A 17,767-nucleotide genomic window follows, 5' to 3' on the forward strand; every position below is an offset into this window, starting at 1 on the left:
TTGGGAAGTCTGCATTGTGCCATAAATGAATTATGGAGCAATACCAATTTACACCAGCTGAGAATTTGGCCCAATTTGTTTAATGGTTTGAAATTTAGGAAATAAAGGAATGTCTTTAGTAATCATGATCAGATATCTGGCATACATATGTTTATACCTAAATGTACAGCTTACATATGCAGTAGAATATAGGTATGTTTGTGTTCATATTCAGCATTGCATTTAGAACAAGTTCTACTTTTTAACATGCATGTGCAGAATTCTTGAGTATATATTTTAATTGGACTGTAAAAAATTGTTGATAAATTCCTAACAATCTTTTCTTTATTTGCTTTTCCAAACATCTTTCTCTTTTTCATTCTTTTCTTTTTTTTTTTTAATGTTAGCAAAGTAGTAAATCACATGGTAACTGCAAGGCTCTCTTGAGAGAATTTGTGTGTGAACCTTCTTTTGAACTGCAAATTCCTTTTACAGCAAAAGGTGCATGATACTCAATTAAAAGAACTTTTCTTTGCCATGCAACTGTGCACCTGGATCTGGGCCCAGTTTGATGATTGCATCTGAGCAGTGGTGTTACCTGGCCTGAGGGATTGCCATTTTGGGGGCATAGTACAGCACATGGTATTTTGGGGGCATAGTACAGCATATGGTAACTACACACATTTTACTGTAGATTGAGCACTTTGCACAGTGTTCAATAACAAAGCAGTAGCTTCCAATGTGCGTTCCAAAGGCACAATATGAGAGAATTGCCTGACCCTCGATGCACTCATGCTGCAACAGAGCATGCTTTGCAGCCTCTGTTATAGTTGCCATTGCCCATATGTGGGACAGTGGATATAAAATACTGTCCATCCTCAAATGCTGACATGAAGAAAACCGATGTCATTGCCCAAAGTGAGGGGCCAGTGGTACAAATCGACACTAAGTGCTGCCAGTGTCTTGTTGAAAACAGAACAATCAAAGTTAGAAAGTACTAATATTATAAAAAAAGTAAACAGGAAGGTGACTGTGTGTAGATTTTCATTTTAAGCTAATGCTCTAGGTCTGGGTCTAAGGACCCTGATAGAAGAAGTTGATTTAGTAGCATTTTAGGACTTAGTTTTATTAAAATGGTAAAGAAAGAATCAGGGGCGGCTCTAGATATTTTGCCACCCCAAGCACAGCAGGCAGACTGCCTTCAGAAGCTTGCCTGCGCAGGGTCCGCTGGTCCCGCGGCTTTGGCGGACCTCCCACCAAAGCCACGGGACCAGCGGACCCTCTGCAGGAACGCCTGCAGGAGGTCCACCAAAGCCGCGGGACCAGCGGACCCTCTGCAGGAACGCCTGCAGGAGGTCCGCCGAAGCTGCGGGACCAGCGGACCCTCCGCAGGCAAGCCGCAGAAGGCAGACTGCCTGCCGCCCTCGCTGCGATGGGCAGAGCGCCCCCACTGGCTTGCCGCCCCAAGCACGTGCTTGGCGTGCTGATACCTGGAGCCGCCCCTGGAAAGAATATCTATTGTTACATCATCTTTCGTTCCATGCTAATACAACACAGTTTTTGTGTCATACATCTAGCTGGATTGTGAACAACTGTTACATTAGGAGCTAAAGTTTTTTAAAACTGTTTTCTAAAAGTGACAACATTTCCTTTTTTTTTTACAGTATTTTGAAACCCATAATTGTCACATATCATATTTGTTCTTCATCACTGACTTTCACAGCAAGCCTTTCCTATTTGCAAATCAAAATAAGTTTTCTTCTTTTTACTACAGTAATTAACACAAACAAAGCCTGACATTTGAAAATCCAGCTGTTTTCCTCCTACTTGACACACTGTGTTGTCAGCACCAGGTGTGGAAACAGAATTTTAGCTATCAATTTTGTTCATGGTACATGAAGCAGAATAAGATGCCTCTTGATTTGCCATAGCTACCGATACTGGTCTGGCAGTGCTGTCAGCAGTAAAAACCTGGTTGTGCAGAAAATTAAGATGTTATGATACAGAAAACCTATTAAAAGTAGTTATGTACAATAACAAAGTCTAGCTTTTATAAAGCCATCGAAGCAACGTGCAGTCATTCATTCATTTCATTTTAAAAGATCTAGTGACGTAGCTCCACATTTACTGTGCCTGCTATTTATGGTTGTTTTTTCTACTTCTGTTAATTTTATCTGTGTTGTATCAACTGATAGCTACAGGAAGACAAACCTTTATTTTCAGTATGTGGACAACACTGGAGATTTAGTCATTTTCATAGAGAAACTATTAATTAGATTTTAAGTCCCAGGTCATGAAAACACTTACACATGTGCTTTAATTCCCATGGTAGTCATTAGTCAATGGGATTTAGGAACACATTCAAAGTTAAACCCATTAAACTCTTTCACTGCAAGATTAGTAATAAGTGTTTAGACTTAGAGTCTCCTTGTGACAATACTTGTCTCTGTAACAGGTAACAAAATACATTCATTCCTGTTTAACAGTTTCCTTTTTTCTCTCTCTGACTCATTTCTCCTTTGCCATCGCATGCATTCTTGTGCTTTCATCTCTTACCTCGTAGCCATGCTAAAGTCAATGGCCGTGTTTATCTAATAATAAATAGGTGGGTATACTTCAATGTTTCCTTTCCTTTTCTTAAAAAATGTACTTTAATTTGTTTGCTATTTCTTCAGTTCCTAGAAACAAAAATCACTCATGCTGTGCAGTACTGTGAAATAAGCAAAGAGTCAAAGAAATATGCACAAGTATTTTTCTGAAGAAAAATGAAAGTCTGTGCTTTTGGGTCAGCTTTCTTGTATGCAGAGTAATAGAAGATAGAAGTGTAGGCAAAAATAGAACACCTGTACATTTCAGGACATTAAAACCAGTTAAACCATGTACTGAGTTGAATGCTACAGCATCTAAACCACAAAACTTATTTTATCATCATGCCTTCATAAAATTAGCTTTTTAAATATTTCCATAAGCAAGATTTCTTTCAATTTTTCAAGGATAGGTTTTTTTAAAATTAGGATAAGAAAAAGAGTGGGGTCTTTTTTTGTTACTCCTGAACATAAGCACAAAACCTGGGCAAATACCTCAACAAGTTTTCTGTAAATATTTGCTCAAATGAAAAATTAATGTTCTTATCCTGTGCTTATGTCCCTTTTGTGTGCACTTGCAGTCAATATTTTAGGCTGCGGTTCTCGAAGGAGAATGAGTCTTGGGCACCTGAATCCTTAGGTGCCTTTAAAAATCCCAGCTGTAATGAATGAGTTTGCTGGCAGGAATCGTCACAGCAACAGCAAATTTTAAGAAAGTATTAGGCATTATCCACAGAAAATAAATGCTGAACTTGTAAACTTGAGCATCCATGCCAGTAACACGCATTCAGTCAGAGAACAGAAAAAATGCCATGTGAGCTGTGTCTCCATTCAAAACTAACAGCTTGAATCTTGGATATTGAATACTCTCAATGCATGGCTCAGGAATATTATACAGACCAAGCATTATTAACAAATTATTTGGCAAATGATTCTGAACAAGTGAATTGAAAAAAAAACATAAATTGTTGGCAGAAAATTCACAAAGAGCCTAAGAGGCATTAATGTGGCAAACACATTATTCACTATTAATTATTCACTCAGCTCTAGTAAATATATTAAACGTAGTTAAATGTGGTCCTGATTCAGCAAGGTATTTGAGCATATACCCAACTTTAGGCACCTGAGTAGTACCATTGATCTTAGCAGTCTGAGGGACTATTCAGGCACCTAAAGTTTAGCCATGCTTAAATACCTTGCTGAATTGGGGCCTATATGGGTATATCTATGCTGCAGCTGGGAGCAAGCACCATTAATATCTATTCATACGCTTGCTTATGCTGAAATAAAATATCTTGAAGTTAAGGATTTAGTCAAATGAGATTAATGGGCATCAGATTCCAATCACATTCCATGGTGTTTTTCTTAGTAATCATTTTCATAGCTATACTTTGTAAGTTTATATATGTTTGGGACTGACCCATGTATTAAAGCAATATTATGCACCGTGCCTTTTCTGACTTTCAGTAATTAGCATGCAATTAATTTACTGCTTGAGGATCAATTAGCCACTTTTCCGTAACCTTTCCCTTATTTAAGGCACTTGAACTTGCAGCTTGAAGAAATTGCAAGTCCCAATTATTTGGAAGATGCTTTTGCTTGTTTAACTATTGCATTGACAGCTCATGCTGTGCTGTTCATGTTTTATAAGCAACGTTTTGAAATACATTGTACAGAGTAAATAGGTATTTCTAGATTTACAATTTTCTAATATGCTAGTTAAAAGTTTCAGAGATTGTTATCTAAAATTAATAAAATTGAATAATACGCTAACACTTCATATTGTAAAAAAAGAAATAATACTTTAGCCTATTAAAATTAGTTACCTTAATAAAAAAATACAGTAGATGTTTTATAAAATTCCTGATTATATTATATTTATTACTGTAGCTAAATGGTTAGGGACCTGATCTTGCATACCCTTACTGCCAAACAGAGTGCTACAGGAATAGTCTCATTCAAAAGAAACTATTCATGATAGAGGTCTGTGTCACTATGCTTGGAATTGTGTGCAAGATCTAGCAGTAAGAAAGTAGGGGAGTAATATGTTAATGTCAGAAGCGTCTATGTTAGAGAGGAATCTGAGCTACATGATTCTGATCTATATACAAATTTTCACAGAGTTTTGGGAAGTTTGGATCCAGGTTTGAATCCATTAGAGAGATATGGGCTAGCAGTGCAGTGCCAATCCAGATCCTGATCTGAAAGTCCACAAAGTTCAGGATCTTAAGGTTTTGGTTGCAGTCAGTCTTCAATTTGTATATTATGTAAATACATGTGAAAAGCAAAATGAATTGGTGAGTTTCATATTGGGCTGAAACTTTTTATATCATAGAAGATGAGTGATTATTAATTTTGTCTTCTCTTTTGTAAAAAAGCAAAGATAATAGAAGAGGAAGAGTTTAAATGTCATAATAATTCTCAAAAGATTTAACATTACTATCATTTCTATGTTAAAATACATAATTCGCATGCTGTGTATTTCAGCTTATTTTCTATACTCTTGACTTTGCTAAGTGATTCATTCAGACATGGTTCAGGATTTGAGGTATGACCTCTGCAAGTTTTAGAAAAGAAAGAGACTGTAGGCCTTCCCCAAATTAGATGATATCAGATTTATTGAAGAAGTGACCTTGGAGTTTTTGCTATACTGTTTATGAATCGGGGGGGAAACAACCTTTGAAACTAATATGTTTCTTTGCTACTCAGTTGCATCTTTCCATGTCAAAAAGTTGAAAATGTATTCAAAATATGAATTGTATAGCTTACCTGTGAAAATTCAGTTGCATTACAAAAAGCATGGGAGCATATGCACACTTTTAGCAATTAGTTTTAGCATAGTTATATGGCACACTTTCCATTTTGCTCTGATTTTGTGATTCTTAGTAGAAATGCCCTGTTAATGCCATGATGCATGCTCTTAACATCAGAAGGCTGCTGCAGATGGAGTAGGAGAATGCTTAGCAGTTGTTATGTAGCATGATGTATTTATTATCTCTGATCTTCTTTTATAACCCCTGTTCTCATTTCCCTTTTTCTTTCTGTTTCAATTACTTTGAGCAGCCTCAAGAAAAAAATACCAAACCACCACAATGAGTAAGTCCCCCATGAAGTAATGAAATGCTCGCTCTCTCACAGTGTCATTTCATGCTTCTACATCTTAAACTCTGACCATTTTCTCCATTGGGGAAAATGTCAAGTTTAGGTGTCAAAACCACTCATTATTAACTAATCACTAGAATCCGAGTGAGAAATAATTACTACTACATTTGGACTCAGTTTGCAGTGTTTGTTTGCAGAAAGTACCAGAATCATTAGCATTTCCAGTTCAGTGGCATTTATACATGCATTGTTATTTTTTAAAATTATACTGCTTGAAAATATCGTTCTTGATACCAGTACAGCTCAGTTTGCTGACACCTCATTATTTACCAACAGACTGGTGCACCAAGATGGAAGTCTGCCTGACATAACCATGCTGAATTTAACTGCCAGCAATGTAAAGGAAGAGGATAAAAATCTGGAAGAGCATGGTGATGAAAGAATGGAAGAGAGAGATGGGGAGGGAGAGAAAGGTGGGGATGAAAAAGAGAAAGAGGAGGAAGAGGAAGAGGAGGATGATGAATCTGATATAGAAGAAACTTCCGGTAGGCTTTGGGGCTGTAATGTTGCCCCTTGCTAACTTTATTTAACTTCAGTTGTAGGTGGTTCATCCTTGACAAGCTCATCTTACTTTAGATAACATTATGTTTTCCTTTTAATTTTGCCTAGAGTCTTTGCCAAAATAGTCTGGATTGAGCAGATGGGTCCTTGTTAATTATTCAACATGCTCCAGTCTCTTAGGATGAGAACAGCTACTGTTACCTACAGTATGCTTACAAAATGCAAAAAAACCCTCCGGCTTCTACTAGAAGAAAGCCCTTTACAAAGCCAGTGATGGATGAGGAGATTCCTGAAGCTCATGGAAAGCTCCGTCCATGTGAATTCTTGAAGAAATAATGCTTTTTTCCCCCTTTTGTGTTGTATGCTTTTAAGGTTATTCATTTCAGTAAGTTCTCTGCTTCATTGTTCATGAACAGCTTTAGTGTCACATTTTACAATTTTGAATGAGGAATAGCTAGCTGATTCTAAACGAATATAAAAATGCCCAAGTGTGGTGGTGGGTGAGGTTAAGGCTGTTATCCTGGATATCTTTGGCTAAGACATAAATAATTTCTGTAATATAGTTATTATGAACATGAACCCTGCATGACTTAGATTAGCAAGAGAAATAACGCGTCAGAGACAGGAAACTGAGCGAAGAGTGTTTAGAACAGAGGAAAATCAGATTGTCTGGAAATTGCCTCACATTAATTTGGGCAACTACTGTTACCATTATATGTAGGCCTCTGGAACAGAAATAGAGACTTGCAATGAGACCTGCTCAAAGAAAAATGCCAGTTTATGTGCTTTATGAAGACTACACTCAGTTCATGCAGCACCAGGGGATCAGAAACCACTCATTTCCCTGGCTGGGGGATTCCATCTGCATAGAGGACTCCATGGTGGGCATAGCCCTCACATACCCAGCTCCTGTGCTCTTTCTGTGCAGGCAAGAGTATGATTGGAATATGGAGCACTCTGGCTTATCCCCAGCTGGTGTAAGTTCCCTTGGGAACACTGGCCAGCTGTTGAAAGTTAACCTACGCTAGGGCAGAGCTAAGAATCAGGGAGCAGTAACTGACTCCCTGGAGGCCTCCACTCTGTGCTGCGCTGAATGGATCTTGGCAGCAGCACAGAAAATATCTGTGACTGGATGTGAGGTACTTTTAAGTTGCATACACATATTGTGTGTGTGTATGTGCGCTTGTGTGTGTGCACGCACACCAAAAAGTTATATCATAACGCTGCACCGTTAAGCACTCAAGTGTCTGGAATTGCCAGCATTATTTTAGCAGAGTAATGCATACAGTCTTTGTTGCATGATTAAATTCTATTTCTCAAATAATACAATATTCCATTAAATTTTTTTTACATGTGTAGCATCTTGTGCTATATATTATTGTGGGTATGCCAGATATAGCTCATGACAGTAATTTGCATGCCCTGCTTCATTCACCTGGCACCTTCAAAGTAGTGTTTTCCAGTATGGTAAAAAAAAAAATGGCACAATGTAACATTTATTCTTTGAGAAATAGTAAGTGATCGTGTCATTAAAGACCATCTTAATACATATATATGCATATAAAAACATACCTGCAAGGGATATTTTTTGAAGGAAAAAAGAAGAAAAAAAATCAATAATCTGGCATTATATGGCCAGACACCCAAAAAGGCAGAATTTCACACAAAATATGCACTCAATAGGCAGTTCTTTTTCTTTTTAAATAAAAATAAAGATCGGAAAACTTGACATCATTGTCTAAGGAGCCCTGAAATTCCTTTGCATCTTTGGCCAATGTAGTCAGCCACATCCAATTTTTCATGTTTCCATCTCCAGTACTAACTGTGCAACCATTCTTACTGTATGTTTGGTCCTCATTCGTGTACATTTTACTAACCCACTCTTCAGACTTAATAATTCTCATTTTAAAAAAGTGGTCTCACTCTACCTCTCATCAAATAGCATTGTGAGCTAGTGAGTTTCAGATTGCTAATGCTAGATCCTGCAAAGTGATCTGGCTGGCAAACTCTTTGACAAGAAGCAGTCCAGTTGACTTCAGTGATACGGGCATATGGGTCCACATCCATGGATCAACTTGCAGGATCAGGTCCTAAGACTATATTGTTTTTATAATACATATGTACTGCATCATATATTGGTACCTTATAATGTATTATTACAGTTAATTAAAACTAAATTATTACCAGATAACTTGCATCCAAGAATTTTCAAAGAGCTGGCTGAAGTGCTCACTGGATATTTAATGCTGATTTTCAATAAGTTCTAGAAGACTGGAAGAACGTTAATGTTATGCCAACTTTTAAAAGAGGTAAATGGGATGATCCAGATAATTATATGTCTATCATCCTGACTTAGATCTCTAGAAAGATAATGAAGCAGCTAATATGGGACTCAGTTAATAGAGGAGGGTAATGTAACTAATGCAAATCCACATGGGTTTATGGAAAATAGATCCTTTCAAATTAACTGGATATCTTTTTTTGATGGGATTACAAATTTGGTTGATAAAGGTAATAATGTTGATATAATAGACTTAGACCTCTGTATGGCTTCTGACTTGGTACCACATGACATTTTGATTAAAAAAACTAGAACGATATAATATTAACATGGCACACATTAAATAGAATAAGAAGTGGCTTACTGATAAATGGGGAATTTTCATCAAGCAGGTATGTTTTCAGTGGAGTCTCATACCAGTTGGTTCTTGGGCCTGTGGTAGTTATCATTTTTAACAATGACTTGGAAGAAAACATACAATTCTTACTGATAAAGTTTTCAGATGACACCAAAATTGGGGGAGTATTGTTAATGAAGACAGGTCTCTGCTTCAGATCTAGATCACTGGTAAACTGAGTGCAAGCAAACAATATGCGTTTTAATTCACCAAAATGTATACATCTAGGAACAAAGAACGTTGACCATACTTACAGGATGAGGGACTCTCTAGCAGTGACTCTGAAAAAGACTTAAGGGTCATAGAGGAAATTCAGGTAAACGGGAGCTCCCAGTGTAATGGTGTGGCCAAAAGAATTAACGTGGTCCTTGGCCGCATAAACAATGGAATCTCAAATAAGAGTAGAGAGGTTATCTGTTTTTGGCACTGATGCGACTGCTGCTGAAAAACTGTGTCCCGTTCTAGTGCTTACAGTTCAAGAAGGATGTTAATAAATTGGAGAAGGTTCAGAGAAGAGCCATAAGAATGGTTGAAAGATTAGAAAACATGCCTTACAGTGCTAGACTAAAATAACTTAGTCTATTTAGCTTAACAAACAGAAGGGTAAGGGGTGATTTAATTACAGTCTGTAATCTACATGAAGGAACAAATATTTAATAATGGGCTCTTCAGCCAAGAGGAGAAGGATATTACAGGATCCAATGACTGGAAGTAGTAGCTAAACAAATTTCAGACTGGAAATAAGGCATAATTTTTTAATGGTGAGGGCACTTAACCACTGGAACAATTTACCAAGGGTTGTGGTGGATTCTCCATCAGTGATAATTTTTTAAATCAAGATTGGATGTTTTGCTAAACGATCTGATCTGGGAATTATTTTGGGAAGTTCTATGACTTTTGTTATATGGGTAGTCTGACAAGATAATCAAAGTGATCCCTTCTGGTCTTGGAATCTATGAATTACGCTAGTGCCTAGAGACCAACTCGCGAGGCACTGTGGCAACACAGAATAAGAGAGAATCCTTGTCCCAAAGGTTGTACAGACTAAATAGACAAGACAGTCAAAAGTCCCCGGGAAAGGGATAGAACACACAGGCAGAGAGAAGAGAGTGATGGTTGGCAAACGTCATGTTAGTGCCATCATTTTTTTTGTTTGTTTGTTTTGTTGTTGTTTTGGAATTAAACTCCTTTGTGTGAGGTTTAGTTAGGAGAGTATTTGCTAGCTGGAAAAATAAAGGAAAGGAGAGGGAACATTGAAGGGAGGGGGGACTGTAAGGGGAATAGAGCAATGAAGAAGGAAGGAAGAAAGGAAGGGGAGAGCAGCCTGAAGAGCAGGTGGAGTGAAGTTGAAGTGAAGAGACTAAGGAAGGAGACAGGAAGGAATAGAAGCAAACAGCCAAACAGGACAGGGCAGAGAATGTTCAGAGTGAAAACTGTGGACAGCCTTGTGGTGACATTATTGCTGTCTGACAGGCCCTGTTTTAGCTGCTTCTGTCACCTTCTGTCTCTGTCTGGCTCCTCCCTTCAATTTTTTCCTTTCTTCCCCAAGGATATGGAGCCTAGTGGTGCCCAAGTGAGGGTCACTTCCACATAATGCTGGGCCTCAGGAGCACCGGAAGCTTAACTCTGACTGGCCCCATCTTTCCCCTTTCTTTTCCTGGGTGCCACACTACCTGCTTTAAACTGCTCCTGCTGGCTTACATCTGTGACTGGCTCCTCCCTGCAAATTACATTTGTCAAGATAAATGAGCAAAGTACATCTGTGATGCTACCTCTGTGTTTATCAAGTCCTTCATTTATTGATTAGCAAAATACAGTATTCTCTGATGTAGTGTATTATGAGTATGAAACAGAGCAGTGCTAATGCTAAGTGTACTATGGAGGTAACTAAAATTGTATTTCAAGCAAAACCCTGCAGGGAGGGTTTGCAGACTCTGCAAAATTCTTCAGAAAGCTCTATTACAGTATATTGCTCTTCCCAGAGGCCTATAAACGTCTGTGAGACTTGTGAACATGTTTTTAACCATCTCGGTGGCATATTCAGCTTTTAGAAAGCAGTGTTCGGCCCTATGCTAGCATCAGGCAGGCTTTTCCATTTCCACATTGTGACTCTCAGCAATATAATTTTCAGAGTTGGAATGTGATTCTGCTCAAGGCTGACATAAAGGTTTGCTAGGAAGAAATATCCTCTGTGAATTACTTTCATGTTTACGCTTTTCTGAACAAACTAGAACCATATGCACTAAATATAATCAAACTAAACTGTTTTAGTTCTACAGGATCAATGGGTGGGTTAAGGCAGGGATCCAGGGATTCACAGATCCAGGCCCTGAGTCTGTAGGGGCCAATGGATGCACAGTCAGTGCCACAAGTACTTTTGTAGTGGGTAGCCTTTGATTTGTTGTTGGGGAGGGCCCCATTTAGTCTTAATCCACCATTGAAAGTCAGAGCTGATTTTACTCACCTTAATGTCTCTTGTTTTGGGGCTGAGTGGAAAAAATTCTGTCTTACTATTTTCTATTGAAGAGGGAAGTAACAAAGGAAAAGACAGTTTTTCAGTGACTCCATCGTGTTTGTCTTTACAGATTTAAAGAATAAGTGGCATCTGGTGATTGACCGCCTCACAGTGCTATTCTTGAAATTCCTGGAATATTTTCATAAACTGCAAGTTTTTGTGTGGTGGCTTTTGGAGCTGCATATTATCAAAATTGTTTCTTCATACATCATCTGGGTCACAGTGAAAGAGGCAAGTAAAACCTGTGCTGACAAAATCTTATCCTTCTCTTGATGCTTCTTGGCTCCACAGCAGTGGGCCAAACCTCATTCCAACCTACTTCTTAGGTGCCGGCTTAACTGGGTGTCCATGATCCAGCTGGGCTCTCCAGATGCTGGTGCCTAATCAAACCCTAAAGTCCCATCTTCACTTAAAGTCATCAGTTGGGAATGGGGACCCCTCTCACCCAGAAAACCTCCAGTCCTCTCCACCAATGAAGATACTAGGGTTTTTGTTTAATTTTCTGGGGAACCAAAGTCATACTCCGTCTGTCTTTCTCCCTCCCACCAGCATCCCCTTCAGATGAGAAGGAGAACTCTGGTGAGCATAGAAAATCATTTGTGTGAGTCCCCTACCACAAAAATCAGCCTTTCTACCACCCCCAGCACACCAATGTGTACACTTTGTTGCTGCAAAAAAAGCAGGGCCACAGGTTTGGCCCTTTTTATTTAAAACCATACTTGTAGAGTGGGCATGCCACTGTGTGGGCTAGTGGTGCTAATAGTATTTTGAAGTTAGAATTGTTTTCATCCTAATTGATTGCTACGTTTCCTGCCAGCCACTAACTGCTGTTGAGTTTCAGTGACATCCATGTCTAGCATCACATCAAGAGCTGTTTTAAATTTTTATTTCATTACTTTTCTTAGATCTTGTTTTTGGCCCTTGTTTTGAAGGATTTTTCAATGACGTGTGTGTGTGAGGTATTCTAGGTATAAAAAGGTCACGTTAAGGTGCCTGGTCGTCTGGCTGCTCTGTGTAATTTCTGTTTTGTGTTTTCAGGTGTCTCTGTTTAACTTTGTGTTTTTGATTGCCTGGGCTCTTGCTTTGCCATATGCTCAATTCCGCCCATTGGCATCAAGTGTCTGCACTGTTTGGACATGTGTGATTATCGTCTGCAAAATGTTATATCAGCTCACATCTATTGACCCTAGCACCTTTTCCAGTAACTGTACAATGGTGAGTAGTAGTGCATATTAAGAGTTTAATTGCTAGGTACTTCAGTGAAAGGACAGAGCCAAAGGAAGCATGTGAAGTGTTCAAAGCTGCAGTTCAGCTGATGTGTTTCTGCTGAGCCATCATGATTCCTGCCCCCAGTGGCTCCAAAGAGACTCTAACTAAAGAACTTATCGTTGTTTGCATTTTAGCCTACAGAAAATGAAACTGACATAGGCAGTGAAGAACTGAAGACATCGCTTCTTTACAGCGCACCCATTGATCCTACAGAGTGGGTTGGATTAAGGAAGTCTTATCCCCTGCTTGTATACTTAAGGGTAACTGCTCTACATTTTTCTGCATTTAGACTGACTGTCTCTTACTCCCTGATGAACTTTTCAGTGTCCTTGAAATGGATCATGTGCCACACACAAAATACATCATTCCATGAATTGTTAGCTATGGGCAATGGAGAAAAAAAAAAGTAGTGTATGGGTAGAGGGCAAGTGTCCTGTTATGCATGACTCCTACAGCCCTAACTCAAGAATATTCTATGCAACAATTCAGATAAGATGCACACAGAACCATAGTTGTCTTGCTCTACTATGGATTAAAAGGATAGCAAGAAATTTGTCTGACAAGATTTTAAGAAGTAACAACATGCATCCATTTCAGATATTATAAGATCTAAGATAAATGTTTGATCTGGATAATTGTCTCTGACTGGCAGCACATTTCTTCTGTAATTGTTTTTTTAACACTTTTATTCCTAAGAAACAACTTGGAAAAAATGTTGGATTTTTTGAGGGGAGGTGAGGATGGTGGGAGGGGAAACAGCAATAATCCTATGTCTTTATTCTAGTTTTTGTTTTGTTTAATGCAGGCGGGGTATGTTTTGTTACTTTCATTTGGATTAAACATTTCTTAGTTTTACTCTATGTCGGCACCCGAAGGCGATCCATAGAATTAGAGAGTCTGAAGTCCATTACTTATGATTAAGGATTAAGTGTTCTGCATGGAAAACGGCTGAAAAAATCATGGTTGAGTCACTGCAAACTTAGATTATATCACAGGTTTAATTATCATTTGTGACTCATCCTGAATTTAAAAAAAAACAATCAGTGACTTACTTCACCTACCTGTATGGTACCTTCACTGGTCTTCAGATTTACATTCATTCAACATACAGTGTTCGGATTTGTTGAAGTTAGAACTACACTCTTCTCTAGAGTGTAACTTTCTCAGTGCTGACCCAGCCCAGTTCAGGTTCTCTGCTTCTTATCTTCATGTGATTCCAGCAAGATAAGGCCAAAATATGAGACAAATGCACAGTTTCTGGTCTTCTATCACATAAAAGAGCAGTCTGACAGTACTTAATTGTGCTGCTGTTCCCTCTTGCACCAACAGAGGCAAGGTGAACAGCCCATGTAAAATAGGGTTATGAAAACAACACCAAAAGGACGCTATCAAGCACATCCATTGTTTTGCTGGTGAGAGCAGAAGTCAGTGGCATTGCAGATATTAAAGTATGAATTCAGAAGCTCAGTTATCATGACACCTGCAGTGAAGAAGAGTAGGTCTCTCTACCCCCTCCGGAGGGAGGAACAGAAATTGTGGAATTGGTAAACGCTTGATGCATTTTATTGCTCAAGTAAGCTTCCCATTTTTAAATTAAATCCCAAAACATTTTGTTGTTACAGCAATATAAAACAAGAACATCAACTAGAATATTCATTGATTATGCTTCTCAGAAAAAAATTCCAACTCCTCATATTTCAGTTTTGATTGTATCTTCTTTGCATTGCTTCTTTTGTAGAATAACTTACTGATGCTGGCTATTCTGGCCTTTGAAGTTACAATTTACCGGCATCAGGAGTACTATAGATGTCGAAATAATCTTACTGCACCTGTGACTAAAACCATTTTCCATGACATTACAAGATTACATTTGGATGATGGACTTGTAAACTGTGCCAAGTATTTCATAAACTACTTCTTCTACAAGTTTGGGTTGGAGGTAAATAACATATTCATGTGGTTAAGACAATGATTCCCAACCTTGTGTTTTGTTTTGTTGGTCGTTTTGTTTCGTTGGTTAGAAATGTACTGACAACATGCTGCTTCCTCATCCGCTACTCTCGCCAGGGCTAGAGTTGTCTAGGCACAGTTACCACCATCTCTTCCCCCTCTCCATCTTCCCCACTGCATGCTTTTTCTCTTGTTTTTCTCTCTTTTCTTTTCAATATACTTTGTTTCTCATTCCTGTGCTCTGTTTCTAATTCACCAAAAGGGAAGACTGTGTGTTATTCAGGGAAGGATTGGCAAGGGGCATCCACTGATGTCACCTACAATTGACTTGAGTACCATGAGAGCAGAGAAGAAAAGCTGCAGCTGGCAGGCTACCATTTATGGCTAAGTACATATTAGCTGTTCTTGCTCCTGCTGCACTCAGGTCTGTTGCAGGAGCTGGGAAAAGAAATAAGTCCCTCTTTATTTTAGTATTATTTATATTATGGTAGATCCAAGAAGCTTGGTCCCCCACTGTGCTTCTTGGCTTCAAGAGCTTACTACTTAAATAGACAAGACAGACAAAGCATGGGCAGGGAAAGATACAGACAGGGGAAGTGATTTTCCCAAGGTCATGTGGCAAGTCAGTGGCAGATCTGAGTCCCAGGCCAATGCTGTATTCCATGTATGATGTTGCTCTGCTTTGCCAGCAGCAGCATGGGCAAAGTGGTAGGGCAGATTTGAGGTTAGACCATGCTCCATGCTCTTTCTGTATCTCTTGTTCGACCTGCATCTCTGTCTAACTTCCACCATCCCTCTGCCCTCTCTCTCCTCCTAGTCTGGCACCAACTCATACAGACAAAACAAAATTTAATCCATCTTGAAACTAAAGTAATGCTGAGTAAATACCTCATAAAACACTTACAAGTATTTGTTTGAACAGAACAGTGAATTTGCTTCAGCTATGTTCATACACCTTTTGTGTTCAATTTTCATTAATATTCAAATTAAGAAAATTAGCATAGTGGCAAGAAAGTTTGTGTAAAAGGCAGGCTTTCAGCTCAAGTACATAAATATTTGCAGTGGAAACCCAATTATAAGTTACTGTATGCTTATGAGTCTAATCAGAACTAACCAACATCTCTCTCAAATTCCAAATAATCAATGTAATAATGGTTAACAAGCCATCCTTGAGAGCAATTTACTAAAATTAGTTAGCCACAAAAATTGAGACCATCGCTGTGTGTGAGCAGTTCCTGGAGAGAGAAATGATGAAATTCATTGACTAAATGATTCACTATGAATTATTCACTGAGTTCTAAAACAAGTCTTGCATCACAGCATCGCCTAAAGGCACTGTTTTAAGTGCAACCAGAGAGTAGAAACTACCCTGGGAAAAAGAGCTTAAAAATAACACTGAAATAAACCACTTCAGAACAATTGAGCTGTTTGTCTGTAGTAAACAAAAGTGACATTGTCTGAATGCTTATTCTTTTTATGTGGTTCCCACCTGAGGATGCCCTCCAGTTATTATTTTTCTTTATGGGTTCATTCTTCTAACATCTGTAAGTAGTATCAAAATATACGTCTAAGTGACATACTTTGCTTGGCAACAATTAAGCATTTCCAATCTAGGCTATCCATGACAATGTTCTGGCCATTTTATATCTTTTTAGTAGCATGAAATGGAAACTTGCTTTACAGTTGTATTGAGATAGTCAGTGTTGATAGAAAATTACACTAAGTGTGGGGTGCTGGAGGACTATTAACCGTGTCAGAGGTTTAGTATGTGAAGAGCTATACTCAGCTACATCAAGTTTCCAAGAATCAGATTGAAAGGTTAATTTATTATATCTGCCCTGACCATCTCAGGGATTGTAAATGCTGCATATGTTTCTTTACTTTTTCCACAGACCTGTTTCCTACTGTCAGTTAATGTAATTGGTCAACGAATGGATTTCTTTGCCATGATTCATGCCTTCTGGTTAATTGCTGTATTATATCGACGTAGAAGAAAAGCTATTGCAGAGATTTGGCCAAAGTACTGCTGTTTTCTGGCATGTACCATTATATTTCAGTACTTCATTTGTATTGGTATTCCACCTGCTCCTTGTAAAGGTAGGGTCACTTACCTTTTAAGGCCATTTGCTGTTACAGGAAACTGCTGGAAAATTGACAGATTTTTTTTTTAAAATGAAAGTAATTGTTATAAACTATTGATTACATTTTTGCATGCTTCCGTTTATTGTAGACTATCCATGGAGAAGCCCTAATGCCAACTTCAACTCCAACATCATAAAGTGGTTATACTTTCCAGACTTCATTGAAAGACCAAATCCTGTTTTTCTTGTCTGTAAGTATTTTAACACAGAGCTGTGAAAATTGTTTACTTTTCTTTGGTTTCAAATCATGCAAAAGTATATTACAAAGCTTTATTTGTTTTGAAGAAGCAACTTGGCATATTCTACAGGGCATTATTATTATATTTAAATACTTACCGTAGCACCTAGAGACCCTATTCATGGACCAAGACCCCATTGCACTAGGCAATATACCAACACAGTACATTGAACAGTAATTGTGTTTTTATAAAATCAGTGCATTTAAATGTTCAGTAATTTATGCAACTGGTACATTTTTGTTTAATAAAGCTGGACAAAAAGTGTTGAATTCTGTTTCCTCCCTTTAATCTCCTTCTCAGAAAAAAATCATGGAAGTGAAATAATCAGGTGAAAATGAAATGTAGTAATAAATGTCAAATTTGCATTACAGTGCATTGTAGATAATGCAGTCTTACGGGGATCATTGTAAGAACTACTGTGCTGTGATTAGATTATAGCATATCACCGATAGCATTCAGCATTACACAATAGATCTGAATTAATGGCTGAAATTCTTACAGTGAAATCTTCATTTTTCCAGATGATTTCATGTTGCTGCTCTGTGCATCCTTACAAAGACAAATGTTTGAGGATGAAAATAAGGCTGCTGTGCGAATCATGGCTGGGGACAATGTGGAAATTTGCATGAACCTTGATGCAGCGTCATTTAGCCAGCACAACCCTGTTCCTGACTTCATTCACTGCCGGTAATGCTGGGTCTGGAATATTTTGAAATTACAATGTATCTTCTTTTTAAAGTTCTCCATT

General features: G+C 38.3%; 1 protein-coding gene across 1 annotated transcript in view; it reads left to right on the forward strand.

The window, feature by feature from the left end:
• Positions 1–17,767, forward strand: part of PIEZO2 (piezo type mechanosensitive ion channel component 2) — a 485,914-nt gene that overhangs the window by 377,786 nt on the left and 90,361 nt on the right. The window contains exons 18-25 of the mRNA XM_075062935.1: positions 6,003–6,211; positions 11,491–11,651; positions 12,459–12,635; positions 12,824–12,949; positions 14,428–14,628; positions 16,532–16,736; positions 16,870–16,971; positions 17,541–17,706. Coding sequence (XP_074919036.1) covers positions 6,003–6,211; positions 11,491–11,651; positions 12,459–12,635; positions 12,824–12,949; positions 14,428–14,628; positions 16,532–16,736; positions 16,870–16,971; positions 17,541–17,706 — 1,347 coding nt within the window. The remainder of the gene's footprint in view (positions 1–6,002; positions 6,212–11,490; positions 11,652–12,458; positions 12,636–12,823; positions 12,950–14,427; positions 14,629–16,531; positions 16,737–16,869; positions 16,972–17,540; positions 17,707–17,767) is intronic.

Source organism: Chelonoidis abingdonii, chromosome 2 (genome assembly GCF_003597395.2).
Source record: "Chelonoidis abingdonii isolate Lonesome George chromosome 2, CheloAbing_2.0, whole genome shotgun sequence".
NCBI lineage: Eukaryota > Metazoa > Chordata > Testudines > Testudinidae > Chelonoidis > Chelonoidis abingdonii.